This window comes from Nuphar pumila, chromosome 13 (assembly GCF_984573655.1).
Source record: "Nuphar pumila chromosome 13, dmNupPumi1.hap1.1, whole genome shotgun sequence".
NCBI classification, from domain to species: Eukaryota; Viridiplantae; Streptophyta; class Magnoliopsida; order Nymphaeales; family Nymphaeaceae; genus Nuphar; species Nuphar pumila.
Genome location: NC_143261.1, coordinates 13,404,154 through 13,423,292, shown reverse-complemented (window position 1 = coordinate 13,423,292; position 19,139 = coordinate 13,404,154). Strand labels below are relative to the sequence as shown.

The 19,139-nt window shown below is 37.0% G+C and overlaps 1 protein-coding gene across 4 annotated transcripts; it reads left to right on the top strand.

Annotated features, from left to right (window-relative positions):
• Positions 1-4,094: 4,094 nt before the first annotated feature.
• LOC149817821 (rac-like GTP-binding protein 5) lies at positions 4,095-13,654 on the top strand. 4 transcript variants are annotated; one of them, XM_089984780.1, is made up of 9 exons: positions 4,095-4,368; positions 4,495-4,571; positions 4,664-4,785; positions 5,304-5,391; positions 5,841-5,950; positions 6,085-6,148; positions 12,839-12,903; positions 13,027-13,092; positions 13,171-13,654. In XM_089984780.1, the coding sequence occupies exons 3-9, from the start codon at positions 4,687-4,689 to the stop codon at positions 13,276-13,278; spliced, it is 600 nt and encodes a 199-aa protein (XP_089840906.1). In that variant the 5' UTR covers positions 4,095-4,368; positions 4,495-4,571; positions 4,664-4,686; the 3' UTR covers positions 13,279-13,654. The 4 variants fall into 4 exon arrangements, with proteins under 4 accessions (XP_089840906.1, XP_089840905.1, XP_089840904.1 ...); XM_089984781.1 differs by having other exon boundaries at positions 4,099-4,368; positions 4,686-4,785; XM_089984779.1 differs by having other exon boundaries at positions 4,495-4,785.
• The last annotated feature ends 5,485 nt before the right edge of the window (positions 13,655-19,139 follow it).

The window sequence follows — 19,139 nt, the reverse complement described above, 5'->3', positions numbered from 1 at the left end:
AAAAGCAAACATTATGAAAGGGCACCTTGATTTGAGAAGCCCAATTTACTCACATATCATATGATTCCAGACTACATGAGATGAAATCACATGATTTTTAAATAACCTAATCTACAAGAATAGGCCCACATATTTTCGGCCATCAAAACCTGAAGGTCCTGTCTGGGCATCAAGAGAAAACGTGACCGCGTGGGAAGAGATGTCCAACTTTATGAACTTGGTCACATTATGCAAGATGCCCAAACATGTTCTGATGGTATCGTTGCCTTTCTAGTGGCTTTGATTTATTGCTGACCTACAATTGAACCGGCACGCGGTTGCATCCATAAGAGAACATGGGCTTGATTCTATGCCAAATTTGTCCAAATCTTGGGGCTGCACCGACTGGGTCCCATTTTGGATGGTGAAATGGTACCCCCTCACCATCTGATTAAGACCTGATTTATAGGGTTTGGGTATGGTTATAAATAAGAAGATCTGATTAAGACCTGAATCCGGACCCAAAGGTCCAATTAATACATGGATCCATTATAGTTTGTGAAATTCGGGCCAGACAAGAGTTCTGGTTAAGACCCACAAATTTTCAATGTAAAAATGATAAAAATTATTATTTTACCAGGTATGGTTCATGCAGTTCTTATCGGGTCTGGTTATGGTTTCTCCTATAGTAAACCCGATTAGACTTGGATCTGCACCCAATACCATACCCCAAAATTGGGTCCAAGTCTGATTTCACGTGGGTCCCAACCAAACCCGACCTGTTGACACTCTTAAACCCAATGAGTCTCCAAACTCGATGTCGATTTTTTTGTTTATTGACCTAAAAAAAAGTCTAAAAGGTTTAGTATACTTTACTCAATAGGTACTTTTTTGACTTTATATACTTTTCCAAATTTTCTTAACACAACCACAAATTATGGCACATTTTTTATGTATTCCCTAACGATTGTGCTTAAAATTATTTAAGTTATGTACTAATGCATGCATTAACCCTAAGTACATACTAATGAATGATTGACATTCTAAATTTCTATCACCAGTATGGCCAAGGGTGACTGTGTGGGTGCCTAGTTAAATGCACTGTATCAAACCCCACTGGCGCACAGGTGTGTCTCTAGCTTTTAGAGGTGGGCCACTTAAGGCAGGGGTAGAGGGCCCCGCCTGAAATTTTACTGAAGCCAGGGTTTCTCGTTAAAAAAAAAATAATAATAATTTCTAAATTTCTAGAGAAGTATCTCCCGATATCATAAATATAACTAATCATATAGTCATTGATCAACAAGGAAAATCCCAAAATGACACTTCATCTTCTTGTCCTGCATCTAGAGAGAGAAAAAGAGAAGGGCCCACATCAATTCACTCAATGCATGTGATCTCCTCCATGCATACTGACAAGGATTTGCCTTGACTTACTAAAACCTAAGTAGCTTAACGTGCCTGCTTGATATAGGCTTCCATATGCGCATGGACAAAGGCAAAAGTAGGGATGGCAGTGGGGCGGGGCGGGGGACAAGGTCTCCACCCCCGCCCCGCCTCCCTGGCGGGGATGGATTTTATCCTCCACCCCCGCCTTCATCCTCGTTTCATGTCCTCCATCCCCGGTTCAAACGGGGATGAGGCGGGGATATTGCGGGGAAAAGTGGTCGGGGCGGGGAAAAGTGCACGTCCATCCCCGCCTCCACCCCCGGATGGGGATGGATTTTAACCTTCGTCCCTGCCTCCATCCCCGTTTCATACCCTTCATCCCCGGTCCAAACGGGGTGAGGCGGGGTGGGGCCCCACTTTCCCCCGGTCCACTGCCATCCCTAGGGAAAAGGCCCATAGCAACAGAAGTAGCCGTTGTGTTTAGGTAGGGGATGCTTTCCACATATGAGAATGTGAAAGGGCCCTAACCGTCCATCTTGCCTTCTTCACTGTTGACCAAGCCTCAGATCTCATCTCCTTGTAGGTAATTTGGAAGGCAAGAAAGCTGCCTTATGTTCAATTGTTGGAGCACATATATGCAAATTTATGTAGTTATCATTTATACATGTATGTTTCTGCATTCTCTTATAATAAGTGTAGTGTAGTGGGTGAAAACATAAAATGTGCATGGTAATCCGTACCAATAATTTCTTTTGTTTTTCACATTAGAAAACTCATTTCAGTTTCCATAAAGACAAGTTGGTTGGTTGTTGCATCAGATGCTCAAATTAGTGGTGGCCAAAACTCTAAAGTTTGTTTTTTCAAAAGAAATTAAAAGGAAAAAGAAAAAGAAAAAAATCCCTTGACCATGGGTCAGAACAGGACCCAATAAAGCTTATATAAATATATATGGGTTAATCTAACATTAAATTAATTAGGTTTAACAATAGATGTATTCAACTTTATGAAAAATGATTAATATATTCTTAAAATAATGACATTTTTTAAAAATATAAGGCTACTTTTTGGGCATTATAAGTATTTTAAACTTGTAGGGAATTTAAAAGTCAAACATCCAAAAAAAAGTAACTTTAAAGCTATCAAAGTTACTTTTTTGACCTAAAAAGTATTCTTATATTTTAAAAATAACATTTTTTTAGCGTGTTTTAATTATTTTCATGAAATTGAATCTATCTAATGTTAACACTAACTGGTTTAATAGTAGATTAAACCTATGTATATATACATATATAAGAAGAAGGAATATTTTAGGTAGATACACTTTGTAATTTTATTTTAATACTTTTAGCAAGACTTTTTTGCTACAAATAAAATTGCCACATGTGAACTTTATAATAAGAACACAATTTAAAAAGTACAAATCTTTCAGCATAAATGATACAATTTTTACATAAGGAATCTTTAATTCCACTAGAAAAGCAAGTCTTCCATTTTTTAAAAGCTTGAAAAACAGTTGGTTTCACTATCCTTATCAATGAGCTTATTGACAAGTTGACTTGTTATATTTTTTAGAAACTTTTATGGGCTTTTGGTCAGTTTATTATTGAGTCAAATTAAGTCCGTTTGATCCTGCTACTGAGTCTGACACCTAATGAACTTGGCTCATCTGTTTAGCTGTTAGCTTAGTTTTATTTAGTTACTAACTTGATTCGTGGCTCGCTTTGGAGGTCCATAGAGTCTATTCATTATGACTTAGACCTGGTCATTTGACTCCACTTGGTCTTAGGTAGTCAAGTATAAGCTTTGGCTAAGAAGTTATCCTGGTCAAAACATGGGCCAAGTTGAACCAAGTCAACATGAACCTTGATAGAAGGACCTGAACTTGGCTAGTCAAATCGCAAAGAATTAAACTCTGAAGGCTCATCAAGGGCTTCTTTTGGACTGAATTGTGTCAAGTCAAACATGGCTCCATTGATTTATCAAAAGATTAGCTAGCCAGGCAAAGCCAGAGCACACAACTAGGTCTCTGATCTTGGAGGTGGTTTCTTCATGTAAATATATAAAAAAAAGATTAGCTAGCCAAACTAAGTCTTAGACTAGGAAGGTATCGTAGTCAAAGATCATCTCTCATGGATGCAACAAGACTCGGTTGATTCAAGTCAATACATCATGGAAGCTATACAAAAAAGGCTTGACCGACTTAGTCTCGTTGATCGCATATCGAGAGGCTAAGGCTTAAGCTTGACTCAATTCTAAATCTTAATTAAGGTGTTAAACATATGGGTGTTGGTGCACAATCCCGACCCATTTATCTCGATTCGACAAACACTCAGGTTCGAGCTCAATCAGGATTCGAAACCAATACCTGAGAACAATGGCAATCCACCAGATGAGGATCTTGTAAGTAGCCTATCAACTCTGGGCTCGATCCGACCCTGAATCCTAATCTAATTATGTTAAATCCAGTTAAATAGCATTTGACTACACCTGGGTCCGAACCATTAGACCAACCAACCTAAAGTGGGTTAGGTGTGGGTCCAAGGGTCAAATTCGTTCCTCACAACTTCCACGCCTTTCATTTGCCCATAACCACAACCAACAAAAATTAGGTGCATTATTGCAATTACAAAAATACTTTACGATTCCCTAAACTGTTAAAAAAACAATAAAATGGAAAAAACCCAAAAAAAGCAAAAAAGAAATTATATATACAGCACACATCAACACACATAGAGGTTGTAGAGACTAGAGAGAGAGAGAGAGAGAGCTGTCACATGGTTGGCGACCGGTTCTGTCGCAGTTTGATCCGGGCAAAGGCTGTGCATCTTCTGCCCTAATTCCCTCTCTCTTTATTTTTCTCCGATTTTATCGCTATTTTTCATTGGAAATCTCTCCCCCTAAAACGAAAACATCCCTCCCATTCCCTTCTGACATTTCTCCGCCAAAATCTTTGTTTTTTTCCTCTTTCTCTCTCTTCCTTTTCTGCTTGCATTCTCGGACCAGGTAGGAATTCAGATCGACTGCTAAGATTAGGGTTAGGATTTGGTTTTGGTTTTTCCATCTTGGCGCTGATGTTTTGTTTGTTTTTGGCTTGATTTTTTTGGTGGTTGTTCCCCCCACTTTTTTAAGGTGAGGGAAGGCGGAATGGGTACGGGGTTTGGTGAGTTGGGGTTGCGTTATTTTGGTGTTTAGCTGAGGGGAACGAGGTAAGGAGGTGTTGTAGAAGAGGGAAAGGAGGTTTCTTTCTTCGTTTCCTCTTTTGTTGTTTTTTTTTTTTTTTTTTATTTTTGGTGGGGAGATCTCGCTCTCTCTGCGTCAAGGATGAATGCGTCGAGATTCATAAAATGCGTGACGGTGGGAGATGGAGCGGTGGGGAAGACCTGCCTGCTGATTTCTTACACCAGCAACACGTTTCCGACGGTATGATCCAGGATTTCTCTGTGTCCTTTTGCTTCATGTTGTTTCTTAGTGTTTTTTTATATGAACGGTTTGATTTTTTTCCTCCTTTTGTGATTTGGGATGTTGAATAGTGAATTATAGGTTTGTTGTTGGGTTGTCATTTTGGAGTGGTGTTCGAAAGAAATTGTTGTTGGGGACTGTTTAGGTCATTGGGGTTTGAGTTGAGTTGTTGGGGTTAACAGAAAATTGATTTTTTTTTTTATGTTGGGGAGAGTTGGGTATGGCGTTATATGTTAGCAATTTATCGTAACAATATCAACTTTCCTTTCTTTTCCCTTTTTCCTTTTTTTTGTGGGCGGGTTTGGGGCTGTAAGGTGTCATTGGGATCTGTTTGAAATAACTGGGTTGCTGAATGTTTAAACTCACAACGTTATGATATTGGTAGGATTGGTTTCAAGTTTCAAGGATGTCATGAATGAAAAGGAAAGCCTTCGTTTCTTTTGAACGTTTCTGACGATGGGTTTTGATGGCAATAACAGGATTACGTGCCTACTGTTTTTGACAACTTCAGTGCCAATGTTGTGGTGGACGGAAACACAGTTAATCTTGGGTTGTGGGATACAGCAGGTGAAACTAAAACACCTTCTTCTTCTTCTTCTTTTTTTGGGATCAGTTTTTTGACACTCCAACCCGTAATTTTCAAAAAATTAACTTGTGATGGTTCAGAGATTATAGTTTTCCTATTTTGGGGCTATTGCGAAAGTGTTGTTTGATGGTTGGAATTTTAATATTTTTTCTCTTTTCAAAATTGAAGCTCCTATGATTTTCCCAGTCTCACCTGTGTGAGGAAATTTGTTCTTTCTTTCGTTTTCCTTTGTCCAACTCGAGGCTTGGTCTTAGGCACTATATGCAGTCTATATTTGTTGTTTCAGAATTTGGGACTGATGCTTGATATATTTATTTTTTTGTCTTAACCGATCTTAAACTTGGTTTTCAGAATTTTCCCATCCCAAGAAAATGTGATCTTTCTTATTTTTTTTATAATTGTTATAAAATTGGGACTTTAATCTTAACAGGGCAGGAGGACTACAATCGATTGAGACCTTTGAGTTATCGAGGGGCAGATGTTTTTCTTTTGGCATTTTCTCTCATTAGCAAAGCAAGCTATGAAAATGTTGCCAAGAAGGTGTATATTGTAGTTTGGTTTAATGTTTGTGTGTGTGTGTGTTTTCTTCAGTAGGCTGCAGTTTTTATTATTTTTGTGACTAGTGGGAGAGATTTCCTGAGAATTCTTAAAATGGTCATGCCTCTCTTATGCAGTGGATACCTGAACTGAGGCATTATGCTCCTGGAGTTCCAATTATTCTTGTTGGGACGAAGCTTGGTAAGCATCTTTTCTGACCTTCCTGTCTTATATTATTCGGTCATGTAATATTTTGGTGGTCCATTACTATGAACTTGTGTTTATTGTTTCCCATGAATTAAGGAATTCCTTGAACTAAATCATAGCCAACAATATCTTGTTTTATTCTTTAGGACTGCCATCGTCCTTGGTGTTCAGTTTATTGGCTGCATGCGCCTGGATTTTGTATGGATTTAATAATACAGCTGTTGTTTGTCTTGATTTGTTTGTTTTTTGTTTTCTCATGGTCCAGAGCTGTATGGAAAGCCAAGCTGTGAGCTATTCTCCCTATCCCATATAAAGTGGTTGCTTTCAATTTGAACGATATAGGTGCTTTTACCTATGTGCATTATAGATATAACATACCTTGAATTAATATATTTAAATATTATTAAATAAAGCTTAAAGTACATGGCCCGGATTACACCAAAATGTTATAAAAAGAACACCTTCCACGCTCAAATTGTTTGATTGGGAACATGATTTATACAAAATAAACAATGCTTAGCTCATATGGTTCTATCTATTTGAAATTGCATGAAGAGGTGAGATTGAACTCATCGATACTGCATGCACATTTACACGAGTGGCCCACTATATACATGTATGTATGTATGTATGCATGTATATAAACTGTAAACCTTGAGCTCTTCTGTCATGTTTGTTTTGAGAAAATTAATGTTGTTCATCCATGGGTAACAGCTCGATTAAAATATGAAATTTTAGTATAGCTGACAACATGGTCAGGGAAACTTCCTTGATATATGAACTTAAGTGTTTCAAATGAAATTGAAGGAGTGTGGAGAGGAATGAAACTCAGGGGTATGGTTTATCTAGGTGTTAAGGTGTTGGGAGTGCATATCATGATCTAATCTGTGACATTCCGAATCCAATGACTCAAGGATATAGTTCTCCTATGCCTTCATTTATGCTTTGTTGTCACTGTCCTTGGCCATTTCTGATGGCATAGTTTGAATTGTGATAGTCATATGGCTATTTTAAATTGGTATATTGCATATATGTTACTAACCTACTTTTGCAAGTCACAACTTGGTTTTCCATGTTTTTGTACTTGCTGGCTATTTGGTCGAGGAATGTTTACATGATGGAGGCCATCTTTTCTACCCAACCAGAGAATGATTGTATTAACCAGGAAGCGTGCTAACATTGTAAAGAACACATCTAGTATCTTATTTGGCCTTTGGAAGTAATTATTTTATTACTTGTTGTGGGAGATAACTATGTCATGAGATCGAAAGTTATTTAGTAGTTTGGGATCATATGACAGTGCAGATACTGCAATTGTGTGTGCGTGCATGTGCATGTGTGTATTGCTCTGGGGATTTAAGAGGATGTTGAAGTTCCCGTGTAGAGTGTCTTGGTTTGTTAAAACACGACTATTGCTTTTACCAGTGGCTGGAGCTGCATGACCTTATGGATCTGTACCATTGCATGGGAGATGAGGGATAAAAACTCCGTGTACACACCGAAGATTCTCAGTGGTGGGTTGGGTGAATTCATAGAGTTTGTGACAATAGACAGTTTGCTTGACATCTATGTCACATAGGTGCGGGTGCAGCGATGCGGTACTTTAAAAAAACTTGGGTGTGGGAGGGTATATATATAATTTTTAGCAGTTAACAGCAGTAACACTAATTTTTAACAGTATTTTTTTTAAGTCCAGATTTGGACATTTATGACGCATCCGCATCCGCATCCGCATCCGCATCCGCATCCGCATCTGCATCCGCATCCAAGTCGTGTCGCATCGATGCTGGTGCGGAACCCTGCTGGTCTAATCCCTGTGACATAGCTTGACATCCTCTTGGCTGCTTTTTTTGGAAGTCCTTCCTGATAATCTTGAATTGGAGTGGGTAAATATAGATTTGATCAGGTGCTAAAGTTGCTAAATTTATAGGTTTTTGTCATATTTGATTTAATTGTATGTACTATACAAAATCCTTCTGTTTTTTATGATTCAGTATGTCTAAAACATGCCCAGAAAATCTATTGGCAGCTGTAGTGATGTCGTGTGCTTCTGGTCTTTTCTTTTGCAGATGTGATTAAAGCCTTGTGTTTATTTATAAGTTACGACCATGTTTTGATAATGCTAGCTATTATTAGTTGGATGCCCATTTTATTCTTGACGCAAACTCTTTTTTATTCCACATAATTTAAAATATAATTTGGAGGCAAGATTGTTCGAGGGCCACATGCATTTATCTTTTCAGTTTCAAGGATTAAGGTCTCTTGCTAATGGCTATTGGCAACTTCTGAGAGAGGTTGGATATTCTTTTAGCCTATGTCACATTGGTGCAGGTGCTGAGGGTGCGACAGGACAATTTCAAAAAACTTGGGTGCAGGGTGTGGATATATATAATATAAATTAGTGTTGTTGAAAACGTGCCTCAAGGCGCAAAAGACATTCATCGAGGTGAGGCGAGGTGCTGCCTTTGGTGCCTCGAGGTGAGGCACTGCCTTCGGTGCCTCGAGGCGCACTAACTGGTGCGCAAGGCACCATGAGGCGTGCACCTCGTTCTTTTCATCTTTTTAAAAGAAAAAGAGGGAGGCCCCATAGGGCACTCCCCCCTCTCTCTCGGCAAAGGAAGAAGAAGATCGACAGAGGAAGAAGAAGATGAAGAAGATCAGCATGTACGTACCCCTCTATCTCTCTCCTTTGTCTCTTCTTCTTCCTCTATCAATCTCCTTTTCCTCCTCATCCTTCTTCTTCCTCTTCTTCTGCTGATGATGATCTTCTTCTTCATCTCTTCTTCTGTTCTCCTCCTCTTCTTCTTCTTCTCCTTGTCCTCGTCCTCCTTCTTGTTCTTCTCCTCCTCCTCCTCCTTCTTCCTTTGCCGATCTTCTTCTTCGCCTCTTCTTCTTCTTGATCTTCTTCTTTTGTAACTTAAACCTTGTGAGTTTTGTTGCACTTTCAATTTGTAAAAGTGCATTAACTGTTATGTTTAATAACTCTAGTTGTTGATATTTTATTAGTTTTTACTTCACAATTCACACATTTATTTCTTTATGTTGTATTTATATTAATTGTCTCTTGTTCCTTGGTTAAATAATCACATCTTCTTTGATGGAACCGTTAAATTATTGCGTTTTAGTCGTTGCTTGGAATTCATTTTATAATTTAATTTAGACTCTCCACTTAATATCCAATTATTCATTAATAGTACATAAATGATGCATCTTTATTTTTGTTTTTGGGCCAATTTTTTAATATTTTTTGTAAATCTTATGCCTTACGCCTCGAGGCTTATGCCTCGCCACACCTCAACACTATTCACAACATTGATATAAATAAAATTGGACTTGGTTAAGGTTAATCGAATCTACTTTGGACAGAAATGGGCCTCAGTGTGGTTGATTTCACCTGACACAAAGGAAGATGTGTCCAAGTGTCGCACCCACATCAGTGCGGGTGCAACGCAGGTGTGTTGCCTTGTTAGAAGAGTCTGTGTTACATGGCTTTTAGCTGAAATTAAAGAGGAGACTGGTGTAGAAGTTCAGTTTTTTTGTTCAAGAAAATATGTGCTTGTTGGAAGGTAAATTTTTTGCACTATTTTCCAGTCAAAAGCAAGAACTTTGGAAAAAAGTTAAGGTGCATTTGAATGCCTAGTAAGTGGATGAATCTGGACTAAGAAATAAATATCCACTTTCCAAACAATTTGGGATCTAAGGCTAAGTTATTGAAAGGCCTAGATTTGATCTCTTACCCTTTTGGATGAAAAGCATGGATTTGTTGTGCACCTCATGTTAAATCTGCTCCTGAGATCGGCATGATTTCAACACCTACTATGGTAGAATTTGTTACTATTTGGATATATTGCTAATAAATTTGATATTTTCATAAGAAATTCATTTTTCTTTCTGATATTTTGCTTTTTTTTGTCTGAAATATGCTTAGAATTCCTAAGAATAAACTAATTATTAATGGCTTATCTTTAGAAATTATTTTGAAGATCATATCCAAAACACTGATCTTGGTTTCTGTTCATTGTTTGCGTTTTCCAATCATATGAACATCTTTTTGTTCTCTCGGAGCCTTATACTTTTTCACATGTTGTCAAGCAAGCTGTAGGGTTATTTGTTTATCCTATCTCTGGCTGCTGCAGTAAGCTAGGACGTCTGGGATTTTCTGGTTGTGGATTATTTTGTGCTTGGTTTTCAAAAAGGAATTTGACTTCAGTTTCTTGGGAAGTGGTTATTCATCCCTAGCCAGTGCTACAACAACAACAACAACAACTACGCCTTCATCCCAAAACAATTGGGGTCGGCGATATGAACCAACAAAGAAAATCATTATGGGTCTTCCACATGAATCCTTCTCCTCCATTCATTTCTATCCAATGCCATGTCCTCGGTGAGGTTCAAAGCATTCATATCCTTTCTTATCACCTCCATCCATGTCTTCCTAGGCCTACCCCGACCTCTTTTAACTAATATATTTTCCCATTTCTCCATCCTTCTAACTGGAGCATCATTAGGCCTTCGTCGAATATGTCCAAACCACCGTAAACGATTCTCTCTCATATTATTTTCAATGGGTGCAACGCCTACCTTCTTACATATTTCCTCGTTCCGAATCTTATCTTTTATTGTATTTCCACACATCCATCTCAGCATACGCATCTCAGCTACACTCATTTTTTGAATATGATGTCTCTTGGCAGCCCAACATTCCGTACTATATAGTAAAGCGGGCCTAATAGTCGTCCTATAAAACTTTCCCTTCAACCGCAATGGCATTCTACGATCGCACAACACTCCAGTTGCACTCTTCCATTTCATCCACCCAACCTTTATCCTATGATTTACATCTCCATCAATTTCTCCATACTTTTGAATGATAGATCCCAAATATTTGAAAGAATCATCCACCGGTATTTCGTGCTCACCAAGCTTCACTACACTCCCATCACTACTTCGTTGCTTACTAAATCGACATTCCATGTATTCCGTCTTACTCTTACTCAACTTAAAACCTCTTGCTTCCAATGTCTGTCTCCATAATTCTAACTTAGCATTAACCCCAGCTCTAGACTCATCAATCAAAACAATATCATCAGCAAACAACATACACCACGGCACATTTTCTTGAATCACATTTTCTTGAATCCCTAGCCAGTGCTGAATGAACAAAAACTTGACGTGTACAATCATCCTGTTAACATGTTCGGGTTCTGTTTGTTCTCTATGTTACTTCTCAGAGGACTTATTTTCGAAGAAAAAAGCATCATTGCAGACCACACTATTGAAGTTTACTTACTAAGAAGTGACTTTTTGCATTATTTTTTGTGTTCTGAGGCCTTCTTATTGTGCTCTTGGATGCAAAACTGCTTACACAGAGTTGGATATTTTCTAGGAAAACTTTCCTTGTATATCATTTTAGATCATAGTCATCAATATTGCCACTATGTCTTAATTATAGGTCTTTCTTTGAAAAGCCCTTTGCTATGCTTGTTTATTAACCTTTGATGTAGCTTCCTCTCTCTCCTCTTGCTAATTTCTGTTCTTTATTTTCATAATCTGTCTGTCTGGTCTCGGTAAAAAATCAAAATCACATTTAAGAATTATGTAGGCAACTATGTGCCCTTAACCTTTTTTTGCATATTTTGTTGCTGTTACTTCTACGCTGTGTGGATTAAGAACCACTGGACATCTTTTAATCGTTCTTGTGGCTGTATGCTCAAGGACTTCCATCTTAAAATTTATGCTGTTATTCGATTCTTCCTGAAAAATCGAGTACCAGATTTGCAAATTGTGACAGCTAGTTTTCGTACATATAATTTTGAACCTTTGAGGGGCACTTTTTTGTATGATCAATTGGTTCTACTGTTATGTTCATTTGCCATCTTTGTGCTTTAGTTGGATGTTTTGTATAGTAGTCTTTTAGTTACATGGGTTGGTAGAGTTCTCTTTCTCTCTCGTGAATAATCTATAATAGCCTGGGCTATTGAATCTTAGTTTTGTATTTGTCTATTTCACAAAAAATGTCTTAAAACTTTAATTGTAAAATCGTGGATTGTTTGGGGGATAATAGTCAAACCTAGTGTTGATCCCAGATGTTCCATGATGTTATAAGTAGCCTAGTGTCTATATTATTTCTTCCTCTACTGTGCGAAATGTGATTGAAACATATTGACACGGGCACATTATTGTCTTATTTCAGACTTTCTGGCTGAGTCCATTTTAGTTATTATATATATTGGCTGGGGCTTCTGATTTAATTGCATAGAGTTGTTGATAACGTTTCTCTGCCATTAGTATTTTTCACTGATCCTATGTCTCACACCCGTGTTTTTTTGCAAATGATGTCTATCAGCCGTTATTTTACTGATGAAAGCGTTAATATTTTCAACTCTGGGATCTGTTCTGCTTCTCACTAGAAAAATTCTGAAACTGCAAAATTTGCATACTGGATTCAACTCAGGATTCAGTTTGGTTGGGTAAAATGCCTGTTGAATGAGATTAAGAATTGAAAGTTGTCTTAATTTGGTTGGGACATGGTCTGTTCTCCTGAATTGGCTTGTCATATCTTCCATGTGTCGATTCATTATCGCAATTCAAAATTCTAATACTGCAAATCAGTAGGATGTGCTTCGGTTCAGTTTCCAGTTTCTTTCCACCATGTTTTTAACAAAAGGTGGTTTTCATTTTCAGATCTTCGGGATGATAAACAATTCTTTGTTGATCATCCTGGTGCGGTACCAATCTCTACTGCACAGGTACTGTATGATCCATGCTTCCTCTACTATTGAATATTTTCACCATATGATTTGATAGCTGGAAAGCATCTTCATTTTGTATGAATTAGTGAGACTTTCCACTGTCGTTTGCTATCAATGCAGGGAGAAGAGCTTAGGAAGGCGATCGGTGCACCTGCTTACATAGAATGCAGTTCAAAGACCCAGCAGGTTTGATTCTATCTTGCCATGTTGGTGCTATCCCATGTCATGATTTTCATGATTATTTATAGATGTGAATGTTTGCAGAATGTCAAGGCAGTTTTCGATGCCGCGATCAAGGTGGTGCTTCAGCCGCCTAAACAGAAGAAGAAGAAGAAGAAAAAGGCACAGAAGGGGGCTTGTTCCATCTTGTGATCAAGATAAATTGAAACGGATGGGCCGAACCAACCATATTAATCCTCGGACTCCCTTCTCAATATTCCGAGGAACCAGGTCTTGGTGTATAGTCAACTGACACTACTAGAGCTTTGAAGAGTCATCAGGTGATTTGTTTTTCTCCGAGTCTTTGGTGATGTTGTGTGCAACTCACACGTGGTAGCCTGTCACCATTCTGGGTCATTATTGACAGACGTGAGAAAGATCCCCCACTCCCCCATTGGAACTGTTTTCCTGAGTGAACATGTTATATTCATATTTTGTATCTTTATTTAGACGATTGCAAGGTTTGACATCTTTGGCAATAGTGTTGTTCAGATAAAAAACACTTGTGCTTTTTTCTCTTTTTTCAAAATTTGGTTGAGTTGTTGCGTGCTTGCATGATTGTTTATCCCTCTCTGTGCTGCTGCACCACTAAGGCTGACAACTCATGCTTGCTTGCTGATAATATGATGTTGCACCATTAATGGTTGGCATCCTGGTGTTTATTCCCACTTGTTTACTATCTCTGTTTCTGTTGATGCATCCATTATCTAATAGGTTTTCGCGGGTGGTTTGGTGCTGGTTCACTGTTTCACCAAACTGTATGCTGGAATTGTTATAGTGAATCAACTGATGTAGTTCTGGTTTACTTGACTTTGGTTTCATGATCCCGTTTCTTGTTATTGGCTTTATGACGTTATGATGTTCAGTTTGATGCCTTGTTTTTTTTTTTTTTTGTTTGGTTTCTTCGTGGGGGCACGCACTGTGAGCTGTTGTAGTGTAATTGTGTCGACTTATCCTTGGTCTAGCTACTGCCAATTTCTATGCTACGGTAGCGTCATTATTCGTGTGAAAACATGGTGATTTTATCATGATATTTTTAAAGGGCTTAGTACATTCCACGACAAATGCAGTAATTTTCAAATATCGCTTAATTTAAAAGAATCGTGTTTTTATTTTGTGTTACGGTAAGTTGCATAAAGATGCTAAAACACGCGGTGAGAACCTACATTTGTATGGTGAATTTACCATTTAACAGCCTTCAGTTCTGTCCCAAATTTGAATAAATTGCCTCACTTATTTCATAAATTGAGTAGTTGGCGGCCTGTGTGCTTTTTGCCAGTCTTGGGGGGAATATAACCGTCTCATCTGCAATCAAAAGCCTTCCAAATCATATTATAGTGACTTTTCAGAAATCAACAAAACCACCATTTTATTTGCCGAAATTGAGATGTCATTTTTAATAATTACTATATAATCGTGCCACGCCCATATGGCCGGGCTTTATAAGATAACTCAAAGAAAAAAAATTGTTTACATGATGTATATTGATCTAAGATTAAAAGAAAAAATGATGAGAACCATAATTATATTGATAATTTTAAAACATTACAAAATAATTTCATTTTATGATTATTGAGGAGGAGAAAGACACTTTATAGAGAAAGAGAGAGAGAGAGAATGGTAGTTTCCTCATTTTAAGACTATTAAGAATGGGGAGAGAGACGTTTTAGAGAGAGAGAAAGCAACCATAAATAGTAGTAGCTCATTAATTTTTGAAAAAATTGCAATGTGCCATGCAAGTAACACTTATGTTTTTTATGAAATTAAACACTATTTAAATGCTCATATAAAATTTTAATTACATTATCAACCCACGTTAAAAGAATGTCAATTAAGAAAAAGTTATAAAACATCCAAATTTTTTGCACTTTACACTTGCTTATCCTTTTATAATATTTAAAAAAATATTATAAGGAAAAAAGAAAGCAACTTAAGCAGTCATTTGATCAATTTCTTAAAGGGTTGTAGTGTTTTTTTAGGCACTTGAGACTGCTAAAAGTAAATTGGCCATACTTTATGTGCGTAGTTTACAATATATATATATATATATATATATATATATATATATATATATATATATATATATATATATATATATAGTGATTGAAAATCCAGGATATTTAGGGTCTTCATATACAATTGTTGATTGAAAATCCAGGATATTCTTGGGTTGGCTGCATTTAACAGAACATTGCATTGCATAGGGAATCCTGGGACTTCAGCACCACTAATGGTAGGAATTTCAGAAAGATTTTCCAGTCAACTTTTTGTGCTGAGTATCTTTTAAGACGACTTACCAAATGTCACAACCAGATTCCAAAGATCAGACTTTCTAGAGTAAGCAAGCAAGAAAACATGAACACGGATCCCATCATTTGAAATAGGATGGGTTTCCTATTTCAAATGATGGGATCCGTTTCCAGAAAACATGTGTCGAGATTGTAATGAAAAAGTTAGTTTAGGAGCAGTTAGTGCACACCGTTGAGACGTTGCAAGTTTGAAACCCAATGTTACGGTTGTGTAACCGGTGGCCCCAGCTTGCCTTAAAAAAAAAAAAGGTTAGTTTTACTATGGGAGGAGAAGGTAGTGGCTGGTTGCAACTGGAAAAAAAGAGAGTTTGATTGGGAAGAAGAGGTATGATGGTGACAAGGGAAAGGAATTTGGTGGAGGGAAAGCAAAAGAGAGGGAATATGGTGCATTCACAAACTTTATGGTGGGGGTGTTTCAAGCAAATTGTTTATGAACATACGGCCTGATGAACCTGTTCTTGTATCTTGATGGAATTAATTGATGTACATCAGATGCTTTGGGTCTGCTGGTGATAAGGGCAAGTGGGCATGGATTCTGTGTGCACACTTTAAAGCTAAGCACGAATATCTTTCTTTTGCACCATTGCAAACCATATCATCTTCACGTTACATGGCCTTAGTCTGTTCAAGTAATGATTGTTATATTGGATTTACTATTAAATGGTAATACTACGTGGTAGTGCTTGTCAATGTTTACAATTGTATAGAAAATCATTAGTTCAAGACTAATGACATTTTTTCAGGTCATAGTTACTCCAAGCTTGAACACCACGTACCATAAAGTCCACTTTGGATGTTAAAATGGTGATCACCAACACAATACTCAAGGAGAGAAATCGACAATTTATGTGGTTGAGCAGTTTTGCCTACATCCATGGAGAAGGCAAGCAGTCGCACACTTGTATTCAGTTCAATGAAAAAGGAGCACATGATATATATATATATATATATATATATATATATATATATATATATATATATATATATATATATATATATATATATATATATATATATATATATATATATATATATATGTGGTAGACGTAGGAAGGAAGAAAACATGTGAGGCAACTTCAATGTGGAAGGTCAGGAGATAAAACTCCAAAAGGCCAAAGTTTCTGCAGAATTTTGGGTCAAATCAATAGGAGAGATAAGGGACGGCTTGTGGATCCCCAAGCTTTTAAAGCCAAGGATATTTTGGAAAAGATTTGGATTCTAAAACTGGATTTGAATTTAAGATACAAGAGTAGGGTTGGCTAGATCTAAAACTAGGATAATTGGCTAGTGAGCTCAACATAGTGGGATTTACCTAGGCTAGGGTAGGTTCTCAGTGTAGCAGGGTTTCCTTACTCTGGTTTTAGATGCTAGCCTAAGGAGCCTAGGCCTCTATTTATAGTTTTTTAAGTAGGCTTGTATATGGGTTTTGTTGTCTCATCTTTGTTGATAAGAGTTACCTATTTTAGGAACTAAGAATTTGAGATAAAGGAACATGTAAGATGAGTTTCTATGATTCCAAAATGTAGTATAAGTTCAATGAATGGAATTTTCAAGTGTTTAGGATAAAAAAAATAAATTTCTAAAGGTTTATCTCTATTTGACATATGAATATGAACCAAATGGATTAAATGAGATGCTAACAACACATGGTGCTAACAACATATAGTGCTAACGCTACATTAGAAAGAGCGAACGACACATAAAATGCTAATGACACATACAAGTTTTCTAACGATAATTTATTGTTTTTGGACCCCCCTAATGATATTTTAGAAAACTGTTAATGATAATTTAAGAGCTGCTAATGACACTTCATGTATTGTTAACAGTTTTTAATGACAATTCTTAATTGTTGTTGGCAACTAGTTGAAACATGCTCAACAGGTTAACTTGTTTTGACTATAACTTTCTAGCTAAATGTCAAATCAAGACATGATTTGGTGCATTAGAAAGATAACATTATCTACCTTAATTCATCTTTAAGTGTAAAACCAAAATCAATAATTTTGGTGGTAAAAATATGAGTTTAAAATGAGCTTTACTTGAAAATAGGATTTTTTACTGAATAAGTCACCTTATCTTGGTCATAACTTTGGATTGAAATATCAAATTAACCTAATTTTTCTCTTGTTTTAAAAGCTAAAAAATCCCCTAGTTTCTTTTGAAGGCTAAAAATATATTTGAACCTAGTTTTAACTCAAAAAGGACTCAAAACACTTTGTTTTTGAAAAAAAATAATTCAAAAAACCATTTGATCAAAATTAGGGTGTCTACCCTACTATACAGGGGCAGACAATAATGGAGGACAACTTACATGGTAGCTGGAAATAATGGAGCTGTGAGCAATAATGGAGATTCAACATTGGAATCATGAAACTCTAAGCTTAGGAAGTTTTATAAGAAGCTCACTTCTGAAAATGAAAAGCTTGTTTTTCTGCGTATGAAAATGAACTTCATTGATGTCGAAATGATGTTAAAAGAATTGTGTTCTTTTATAAAATTTATGTGTTCATTAAAATCTACATATATAACGAATATTTTTGACAAATAGGGGTTAAATTTATTTTGAACAAAAACAAATTTTCACTGCATTTTTATGTTGTTTTCCATGTTATCATTTTAATACTTTTTATTTGCTTCCCCTTATGCTTGGCAAATCTTTCGCTCCTTACGCATCCAAATAATTTTCAAATGCTTGCTTCTCGCTTCATGCATCACTTTTTACACCCACTTATAGTTAGTGATTTTATCTATCCAACCAACTGATTTAGGTTGAACTATAGAACATGGTTGACTTGTGCCAAGCATTCATATAATTGGGCAAACTTTATTTTGTTAGTCTTAAGGTAGTCTTAAACTGATGAGGTTATTCCCACTAAGCCAAACTATTTTTGCCCTGCCAATTTTGGTATAGACTTACAATTTGACCAACATGTCATGCTGAATGCTGATCCAAACAGAATAGGGATGTGAACAGTTTGGATTAGGATTGGATGTGGGCAATATCAGAATTGACTGATAGAATGTCAGCTAAACGAATTTGAATTCAGTTTCAGATTTAGATGGTCAAAAGCTCATACCATATCAAGTTTTTTACATGTAATGAGATTCAGATATCCATCAAATCCGGATATTTGTAAGATTGGGTAGCAAAAAATCAAAACCATAGCTGCATCAGATTATGATCGGATATCCTTTTGACTTACCAAATCCTACTAAACGGACCACCAAGGTGGTATCCCATGTGGTAAGCGGGGTCTGCCAAGCTGAAGGCCCAGGTTCGAATGCCCCTGCCACATGGGGCTTAAGAGATATCTGGTAGGGGTCTGCCTAACCCCAGCTTGCCTTTGAAAAAAAAATCCTACTAAACCAAGTCAGATTCGACAGGATATTGGATAAAATCCGATCCATTCACATCCCTAAAACAGAAGGTGCATATTCTCAGACTTTTGAGGCAGTCAGTTCAGACTTGACCAGCTCAAGACAATTCCAAGTAAAATTTTCATTTTGCATACTCTTTTTATCGCCATGACTTTTCTGACATTTCATTGATCTCTAGCCATGATCTGTTCAAACGCGCACAAGAATCTTGCCTTGGTGCTTTTAATTTTCTTTGCATATATTCTCTGACCCACTTTGAATGAGACTCGGTGTCCCTTGTTGGTTGGCCCCCACATCCTCCTCTATATATCCACCACCCTGCCT

What these genes read in the sequence shown, in the direction of transcription:
- LOC149817821 (XM_089984780.1), top strand. Translation starts at nt 4,687, where the DNA reads ATGAATGCGTCGAGATTCATAAAATGCGTGACGGTGGGAGATGGAGCG. An exon ending in ATGAAAATGTTGCCAAGAAG is followed by an intron (nt 5,951 to 6,084) that starts GTGTATATTGTA and finishes TCTCTTATGCAG; the next exon opens with TGGATACCTGAACTGAGGCA. An exon ending in TACCAATCTCTACTGCACAG is followed by an intron (nt 12,904 to 13,026) that starts GTACTGTATGAT and finishes CTATCAATGCAG; the next exon opens with GGAGAAGAGCTTAGGAAGGC.